The 10,414-nt window shown below is 34.6% G+C and overlaps 1 protein-coding gene across 2 annotated transcripts in view; it reads left to right on the top strand.

Annotated features, from left to right (window-relative positions):
• Positions 1–642: 642 nt before the first annotated feature.
• LOC131049907 (uncharacterized) overlaps positions 643–10,414 on the top strand; it is an 88,015-nt gene continuing 78,243 nt past the window's right edge. The window contains exons 1-2 of one of the 2 annotated variants that reach the window (XM_057983990.2): positions 643–767; positions 884–1,017. In XM_057983990.2, coding sequence (XP_057839973.2) covers positions 946–1,017 — 72 coding nt within the window. In that variant the 5' untranslated portion in view covers positions 643–767; positions 884–945. The remainder of the gene's footprint in view (positions 768–883; positions 1,018–10,414) is intronic. The other variant, XM_059216444.1, reaches the window with a different exon arrangement.

The raw sequence follows: 10,414 nt of genomic DNA, 5'->3' as shown, positions 1-10,414 counted from the left end.
AATATTATATAAATATAATTATTCTAATATAATTTTAAAATAACAATGATTCAAAATTATGATAATTAAAAATTAGAACAAATATTTTTATTACAATACTATGATGGCAAGTACTTGCCACTACGTGACACTTGTTTTTTTTTAAATAATTTTTTTCTAATTAATCAAATTAAAATATATATATTTTTAGTTTTTTTATCATTTTAAAAAAATTAATATTAACGTAAACATAAGATTGAGATCAATTCAATCATAGTGCATCCTTCTAGTCAATTTTGAACCATTGATTTCAATAAGTAAGTTGAAAACTTCATATAAGACATGCCTTCGACATAATAAAATAAAACAAATCAAATTATAGAATCTAAAATAGTTTAAAATTGCAAAATAAGGCTACCGATATAAAAATAAAACAAGTCAATTTATAGAGCCTAAATTTTTTTAAAATTGCAAAAAAGGACCAAAATTCTAGAACGGTCCAATGTTCATATTAATTTTCAAAACAAATCAATTTATAGAGCCTAAAAGAGCTGGGAAGATAGAAGAAATACTATATCGAAGAGTTTAACCTTACCATCAAAAAACATATATAAGGGTCAATATGTTATGGAAAGCCAAAATCTCCATTGCTCAATTAAAAACTAATTCTCATCAACTCCATCACGAAACTAGACTTATTCAACAAGTAGTTTGTAGAGAAATTAAGAATACTCATCATCATACTACACAAAAAAAAAGAGTTAAAACCAGAAATGGATTTGTGAAAGGTCTTTCCCATAGACCATATTTAGCCTGTTTAAAATAATTTCGTTCTTTCTTTCACGGTCTCAGTAAAAGTATCCACGAGTTAACATCCTTTTTCAAAATCATTTATTTTAAACAGTAAGCATTTTAAATGCCGAAGGCTTTTTTCGTGGCGCATGGAGGTTGAGGCGTTCAGCAAGAATGTTCACTAATGAAGAGAGACAGAAGCAGCGAACTGGCAAATATGGCACTCCCAGGGAACAATACCTCCAGGTTTCCGTTATTTTCCCTCTATTTCTTCTTTGCAAAAGTTGCATTTGTCATAGATTTCGCTTCTCTGGGCTCTTTACAGGGTTCCTGAGTGCTTAGGGTTTCAACTGCTGCAATTTAAAAGAAAATAATTCAGGCTTTAAAATGGGTAGTTTGGTTTTGAAATCGGCAAAAAAATATTATAAATAGTTGAAGAAATTCAAATTCAGAAGTTGGTAATAGATTAAATTTTCAACCATTAACCACTCAACTCCGCTAGAGTGTACATCCAAATAAGAGAAGCCTAAATTATAATCAAAGCAAATAGGAAAAATAACATTTTCTATTAAAAACAGGAGTACAATACATCTCCTGAATTATATCTCTCAAGTGTGACCTATTGTAGAAATCTGGTTAAAACATATGTGAGATTTAATGTTTCATTAAAGCAATAAAGTGAATCGTGGAAATGGACTTAATAATACTATGATACAGCAATGCAATGAAAACATTGGGGGAAGTTGCGGGCTTGAATTTGGAGGGGGTTAAAACCGTACTCCTCATTTGAATTATATATAAAGTAAATGAAAAAAAATCCTTTTGTGGAATGCATCGATAAGGAGTCTTATACACAAAATTTTTGTCTTCCTTGATGATGACCTAAAAACTACCATTCTATCCTCGTTCTCAAAGACAATATACTCGTTAATTCTAACTTAAATTTTGGGCCTTTTGGTGATTTCTTTACATGCTTCTCTTCCTCTTCAGGAATAAGTGTCACATATTTGACTTGGTTTTGAGGAACTTGTTTCTATTTATGCACCTTGTTTCCTAAAGTTCTTAGCCTATGCTTACTTTTGCGCACATAACTAATGATGTTTTTTTTCCAAGATTTCTAGCATCTCTGTAATCTCTTCACTATCTTAGATCATCTCTGCCTTTTCCGTCCTATTTTACCTCTTCCAGCTGCAATTATGTTTTGAGACGTTTCTTAATTTCTCAGTTCACCTCAACCCTCAATTCTGCAATTTTGCACACAACTCAACCTACTATAGATCCTTTTTCACCTACCCAAAACTGGTATCACTCAAATTTTTTCAACACCACATTGTAATAACAAGAGAATTTAACCTACTCCTATTTTCAATATTTTAACCTGTCATGGTATGACAATGAGGGAATGGTTCTGGGTCAAATTGGAAGCCATTAACTACTGAATTGGGCAGAGTGCACACCAAAATATTGAAAGTATAGAACATAAAATTAAAAAACAAAGAGTGAAAAATATGTTATTCTCTTTGATTTTATTTTTTGAAAAATGCACACCACATGGCTACATTCTGTACACATTCTCAAAGTACAATACCACTAATTCTGCCTCAAATTTTGGGCCTTTTGGTGATATCTATTGCAAGCTTTTCTTGTTCAATTCCTTGAAAGATTCTGTCATCTTTTCAAGCTGTTTTTGAGAGTTCCAATTCTTGACAAAATTCTTTTACAATTCCCAAACATCTGGATTGCAGAAGCCTCTGTGTCTAACTTGACTGAATATTTATCTTCATGGTTCTGGTCTATTGCTCAAGGGAGAAATAACGAATGAGAAAGATGAAACAATTCACTTTCTAGGTATTATAAGTCCTGGTTGTTGAGTGGAATTTTGAGCAATACAACTGCAAATTGATCCGATTGAGCAACATGTTAAAATTTCATAAATCAAGCTGCATTTAAAATTTGTCATCTTGATAAGTGTTAACATATCAAAATTTGAAGTCTTCCTTCAGAGTTGGAAGTTAACTTTCTGAAGCATGCATATAATGTCTCATGAGGAGGGTTGATAATAGTAATATAGGATTTGTTAGTTACCTGGTGAATCCAGTGAGTCCTGATCTGAGCAGGACCAAATACGGCTTGCTCCCTTGCACTGCCCTACTTGGTGGGTTTTCACTTAGATCTGTGAGTTTGACAGACTTGCTAGTTTTGATATGACTTGCAAGTTTTGATTTAAGGATTCACCCTCAAAATAGCACCAAAAAAAGCATCATGAAAAGTAAACCTAATGAATTAAACCTAACAAAAAGCAAACATAAAACACACAGTAAGTAAACAGAAAGGGAAAAACAAAATTACAGCAAGCACACAAATGTTTTTGGAGCAGCAATACACAACACAAACAGCAAATGCAAAGTCAAAACAAGAAACACAGGATGACAAAGTACAACTACAAACAGTCAGTTTGGAGCAGCAAATTTGAATCAATTTGTCTTATTTCTTTTTCTGTTGACTGTACTGATTTCACGTCTTTTTTGCTCTTTCCATTATGGAACAAGAGAAAAGTGAAGAGGAAATTTTATTCCCCTCCTTATTCTTCTCTTGTTTTTTTATAGTTGGATAAATAGTAATTCATCCTCCTCCCCTCTATTTTTTTAATCTTCCCTCTATTTGTACTTATGTAGCTTACTTACAAAGAATCATAATTTTGGCACAAGAAAGAGAAAACTTTATTCAAAACATGTCACTTAGGTGTTGAAAATGGGGAATTGGTTTGCAATTATTGAAAACAAAACTTAGCGGGGGAGACATTAATCACCTAAAATTACATCTCATCTATATTCTTCGTTGAGATGCTTCTTTGTGCATACAAACCCCTCTTGAAGTTATGAGAGAGGTGCAAGCTTAGGTAGAAAGCTTTTAGGTAAAACACTTAAGAAAGAGGCAAAGACCAGAGATGACAACCATGGGGCATGTAGACATTTTTTCCTCCATTCCCTTCAAGTTCAAGCTCTAGTGTTGACCCTAGAGTTCATAGATCAGAATCAGACTCCCATATTTTACTATGTAATTTTCCAAGTCCCTGACCATTGCTTGAGAGCGTAGGTTGGAATAGAGACAAACACAAAGCGACAAGTAGCCAGGTAATTAGATTTGATTTTTGTTAAATGTGATCTTTTATTTGTAAAGGTTTCCTTATTTTTAAAAGTGAATGCTATTATTATTTTAGAATAATAATTTAGTGGATGCTATTGTTTTTGTTAGGGAGTGGTGCAAGCCCCCAGTGGTGAAACAATATTGAACAGCTTTATAGATTGTGGAAACTTGATATCATTAAAGGTGGAATTTGCGAGTTCCATAATTGATGGACCATGTGAGATATGCTGGAAGAAGGGTTACGCTAGCATATCTAATGGTTGGACCAAATGAAGAAACATGACAGTGAATTTCCTTGTTTCTTCTATAGGCAGAATGGTTTTCCTAAATTCCATTGATACTTCAAGAAAGTTGAGAATTTTAGAAATTCAATGTGAGGTTTTAAAGGAGGTTGTAGCCAAGGTTGGTGGGTTCAATGTGTTGTTGGTAACTACAAACAATTCAACATGTTATGTTGCTACAAGTATGCCTCCAATGGAGAGGTCTATTTGTTTTTTGGATTCCATATTTTGCACATTACTTTGACCTTACATTGGAAGATCCTCACAAACTTTCTTGGGACAAACCCAATGTTCTTTATGATTGCAAAACTTGCAAATATATACAACCATGCTTTGGTTTTAGACTTAATGAGGAAACATACAAAGGAGGAGTTGGCTTGTCTTCGTTTAACCTACTTTATGATCAATATTATGATATTTTAGTCATTGCTTCTATTGATGGCTACTTTTAAGTTGATGTTTGTTAGTGAGGAATGCTCCCAATCTTCATACTTTAGAAGCAATGTTGGAGTTGATTGTTGGAAACTTGAAGTGTTGAGTTGTGTTGGCATTGATGTCAATTTGTCTGGTGTTGTTATTGACGTCACTATGTGTTGTAGATGGTCTGGAAGTGAGTCTTTTGGTGTGGTGGTGATGTTGAGTATGTATGAAGTGTTTCCAAAAGGTTGGTGTGGTGGAAGTTTCAATATGCAGGAAACACTATTTATGTGCAGGAAAGAGTATTTAATGTCCCCGTAGACAAATGCTTTGCATTCCTCTGGATTGTGAAGATTATGAATTGCGTTTTTGGACATAATGTTTATGATCTGTTTAACTTTGTATTGCACTATCAAGTTTATAGGTCCTTTGTTGCTCAAGTAGTAGAGTTGGTTGCTGTTTCAACAATGGGATTGTTTATTAGAACTAGTCCGAATAATGATTGGCGGTTCCCTGTTATGTGGATTCAAGTGTTGTGGCTTGAGGACATGTTCTTTTGGTTTGTGCAGTGTTCCAGTTTAGTTTTTTGGTGTTGGTTTGATCGGCAAGTGAAGTTATGTTTCTTTGAGTTCAATGTTGTTAACTGGTTTGGTTTCCGGCTGATCGAGGTTGTGTATCTTATTTGGATCACACCTTTTGGTCTGGATATGCATTGGAAGTTGTGTTTGGATGTTGATATGGGTCTCATTGTGGTGTATGTAGATCCGTATGTCATGTTCCCATCCTTAACCTAATAATTAGGTTCATAAACATATTAATAATAAATAGATTATCAATCACATTCATATTAATATTACATTATTGTTGATATGATGTAATGCGCTTGCTATGAGGCCAAGAGGACTAAACCAAACAAACTAATGAAAATGCAAATAATTTAAAAAAATAAAATAAAATAAAACCATACTTATGCATAGAGTTACATACCACAACATGATAAAAGAATAAGATGCACAATTAAAAGCTAGCTAAAGTCCTCAGGGCCCCACAATGTCATTACTCATGCATTACTAGAAAACCCAACATACATAACCATATGAATCATCATTAAATGTTATAACATCGTTTATTACAAATAATCATGACACACAATACATTGTCATTTGAATATACATGAGATTATTACATTACAAGGTATCCACAAGGATATAATCTCTAGGAGAGCAAATAATGGAATGAATACAAAAAATCTGGATTATTATGTAAGTCTTCAGTCTTCTCACGAGCCACCTCGAACATGTTGAAGGATGGACAAGACCCAATGGGTGCAAAAAGCACTCCACCCAACCATGTGGTACCATCAGGTCCTTGCCCCGTGCTAGGAGATATCAGCCAGACCCACAGACAAAAGAAAGCAAACAAGGATACATACAAGACTCCCAAGAACTCACAAGAGACTCACAAGACCACTGCCACAAGAGACTCAAAAGAAACCAACTAAGTCCAGAGGCCCAAATCAAACCATGGAAAGATAAATAACAGGAAGAGACCACTAGGTACGTGTTGTGACCTTTTTCACACATTGCCCTGTTGCAAATGGGGACTCCTTGTTTTTGCTTTTTAGGGTTTTGCATTGGTGTCGCAATTGCTAATAACCAGTCTTTTTACAATGAGGAGTTAGAGTTTTTGAGAATTCATCCCAAGCCAAGTTGAGAAATCATGCTCGAAATCATGTATGAATGTTGTCAAAGTGCTTAGAAGGTCTGAAGGACGAGGATCACAATTGCTTTGGGTCATTTCTGACAACTTTCTATTTTTAGAAATTTTTGCTTTTTTTGCTTTTTTGAAAGTGGCATATGTGTTTTGTTCTTCGGGTTATTTCATTATTGCCCATGTTGTCGGAATTTGAAAATCTTGTCTCTAGGTATAAAAAGTAGGGCTTCAAAATTTTTGCTTTTTTAAGAGATTAGGGTTTTGTTCTTTAGGTCATATTAGTCCTGCCCATGTCTTCAGATTCAAATTTTTTTGCTTCTAAGTATAAAAAGCAAGGGTTTGAAATTTTTGCTTTTTTTGTTTCTGAGATTAGGGTTTTGATCTTCATGCCAAATTATTACTACCCATGTTTTCAGATTTTGAAAATTATGTCTTTAAGGGTAAAAAGCAAAATGCAAATCCTAATTAGGGTTTTGTTCTAGAAGGTCAGCCATATTATCAGTGCCCATGTTCTCAGATTTTGAAAATGAGGTCTTCAAGTGAAAAAAGAAAAATGCAAACCCTAATTAGGGTGTTGTTCTAGATGGACCAGCATGGTATCAACATGGCATGAACACTGTTGATCAAGTATAGAGGAAGAGTTTGGGTATGGCACATTGAAAATTTCACGTAAGTTAGAGAAGTAAAAATGGCACATGCTTAGACAAGCTCATCAAGGCTTAAAGTCAGACAAATGGAATGGCAGATGATTAGTCAAATTCACCCAATTATGTCAAGTATGGAAGATGTTTGGGCAGGATCAATGTCCGCCAGAGCATAAGAAAGTTGTCCAAGACTCAGTCGGGCTCACCTTATGATCAAGTAAAATTGTTCGATAGATGGTAAACTCCTACCAATGGTTAATTAACTCTTGGGAAGATTTAGTTAAACTCCTACTTGAGATTAGACCATGTTGGAAGAAAAAAAAAAAAATTAATAAATAAACTGAGGCATGGAAGTGTAAAGTAAGTTGGAAAATAAATTTGGCACATGAAATAAATTAAAATTATTTTCAAGGATTATTTTTTTAACTCTTAGAATTATTTCAAAAAAAAAATTCAAGAATTTTGGAAATTAAAAGAAAGTTCTAGAAGATTCCTTGATAAAGATGAATTTGAGAGATAAAATAAAACTTTCCATTTTGGAAAGATTAAAACGAAAAAACACAAAAAAATAATAAAATAATTTAAAAACAAAAAAAGAACTAAATTTGAAAATCCTAGACTCTATATATTTTCAACCATTCACTTTCACAATTCATTATTCAGTTTGAGAATTTGGAGAGCAATTGAGAAGAAGTTTTCTCTCAAAATTTGTGAATTTTGGATTTTGAAGAAGAATTTTCCAGAAGTAGATTCTTCTAAGTGTTGAAGGTCTAGAAATTAAGCACTTTTTTCTGATTTTAAGACAGATTTTCAAAATCAGAGGTAAATTTCAGTCATAAGGAGGATTCAAAAACTCAATTTGACTGAATTTCCTCACCTTTCTGTCTTATTTTTTATCAATTTTTATCAATTTCTTGACCAAATCCTTCACTTTCAGTTTGCTTTTTTGCAGAAATTTAACCTTTTGACAGGTTGAAAGTGAAATTTTTAGAAAAGAGGATTAAAAATCAGAATTAAAATCTGAAAATAATATGGAATTTTCATGTGTTTTTGCAGGTTAAAACAGACAAAGGATTCGCCTTGTCTAGAAGCATGGAAGATGGTACATGGCTGTCCAAGTTAAAATTTGCCCATGATAAGGAAACAAGGTTTGATCAGCTTGGAATCATGTCAAAGCCAAAAACCGCCCTGCCCAAGCATGTGCCAAGTCTGCCTTGGCAAGGAAACCATCAAGTCACCAAGCATAAGAAGAATGTCCAAGGTATGAGAAAGTCCGCCCTAACACAAGGAAGATCCAACGAAGCATGAAGTTCACTAGGCACAAGAGGTAGATGGCAAAGAAGTCACAAAGTCCGCCTTGGACAAATGGCTAATGAATATCAAAGTCCGCCTAGGAAGAGTTGGAGTTGGCAAGCATGTTAATTTCTAAGTCGGCCAAAAACAAAGTTGGTATGACTTCCTCCAAATCCACCATGAAAACAAGGTTGAGAGAGAAAAGCAAAGGGCTTAGACATGTTGAGAAGAAGATAAAATTGCACAAACACAAGTTGATTTTGGCTAAAGCATAAATGGAATGTGTGAAGATGTCGAGGCAAACCGTAAAAATTTGCCTATGGCTCAAGGATAAGACATAAAGACAATCAACTTGCCATGCCAAAGAGACAAAATGGCTAAAAGGAAAAACAAATTTGACAAAGTAGCACATGAAATGAAGGATTAATTAATTGAATGAGTTGGAAAATAAAAGCTTGATACATGAAAAATGGCTTAAGTGTGGAATTTTCCACAACCAAAAGAATCAAATTTTGACTAAGTGTTAGAGAGGAAACATGAAGAAAGAAGAAAGACAAAGGGGAAAATCAAAGAGAAAATGAATAAAATCTTTGTTCAGGGGCAGAGTTTGTTCTACTCAGCACAAGCCAAATCCAGAATTGAAGGCAAATCCAAAGGCAAAGTGTCCGAGTATAGAAATGGTCAAAATCTTGGCTAGGTGCAGGAGGATCTACATGTAGGTGTTACAAAATAAAATTGACTAGCCAAAATTTGGCTAAGTATGGGAAATACTTCACAGGAAAATTCCAATTTCCTTCATCGTGGCACAACACTTTGTTTCGCCACACTTAGGACAACTACGTAAAGCATGTGCAATCTTCTAAGGTTGTGCTCAAGATTTTCACACTCGTGAATAATACCAACAATTGAACAATATTACTCAAAGCAGAAGTTAAGCATCCACATCACAAAAACCTAAGCTAACTTTACACATTGAATGAAAATCATCCATCCAACAAAAGTATGAGCAAAAAGTTTCACCAATCTAAACTATCAAATCCTTCATTCATCTAACATACATGAAATAAAATCTAAACTATGATGAGGGATAAGAACCATGCAGACTCCAAAATAAGGGAAATAGGCATAGGGGAATTCTTCTTCAAAATTCAAGACACTTGAAAGAGTTTCTAGGCATCAAGAAAAGTCTTCAGGCTTGGCAAAAATTCTAGACTTTTTGAAAGATTTCATCTCTTGAAGAATTAAAGACAAGCTCCCAATCAGAATCAGATGGTGGCAAGAAGACTATTCCAAGCAAATTTCCATGCTTAGGCAATTTTTCGGCACAAATTGGAGAATTCAAGGAGGACATTCAATTGTTCCAAGTCAACATGTCTAGATTCATTGAACACATTGCCTTTCAGCAGAAGAAGGGGGTGCAATCCTAAAAAATAGCATCTTGTGCCACTCGTCTCTCATCTGACGGATATTTGACCTATTTTGGGAAACTTTGATTAGGGTTAGGTTGTTTTAATCTCGACCGTTAATTGGAAATCAATCCTGGCCACTGGATTGTAATTGGGGAGCCTATAAATTGAGCTCAACCCCTCATTTGTAAATTATGGGAGCATGTTGCAAAGCATGTTGAGATAAGCAATTGTTGCTTAGGATTGCCAAAATAATAAGTAATACATTGTTCGAATTGATGGTGATTATTTCCCTTATTTTGTAGTCTGCATGGTTCTTTTGGAATAAAGGGGTAAAAACGTTATTAAAGAACAAAATCAAGAATTACAAGAGAGAACCAGAGTGTCAAAGCCCCATGAGGGAACCACAAGTCCAACCCAAGAGAGAACCAGAGTCTCAAGGCCCCAGGGGGGAACCACAAGCCCAACCCAAGATCAGTCGGCTTCGTAACTATCCATATCCTCAGCAAATATCTTATGCAGGTCCTGACAGTAACCCGGGGAGAGTTGCTCCCAACCTTCAACTTTCCAATCATCATCATGTTCCGAGGCCCACTTAGCCAAACAATCAACTGCTCTATTCCATTCACGAGGAATGTGGATGAAAGACACCTTCTCCATCATAGAACTAATTTTAAGAATTTGGTGAACAATCCCTGCCAACTGCCAATGAACCCCACTCACCTTCTGCTCAATCAACAAG

Source organism: Cryptomeria japonica, chromosome 2, assembly GCF_030272615.1.
Source record: "Cryptomeria japonica chromosome 2, Sugi_1.0, whole genome shotgun sequence".
NCBI classification, from domain to species: domain Eukaryota; kingdom Viridiplantae; phylum Streptophyta; class Pinopsida; order Cupressales; family Cupressaceae; genus Cryptomeria; species Cryptomeria japonica.
This window is presented reverse-complemented; position numbering and strand designations above follow the sequence as displayed.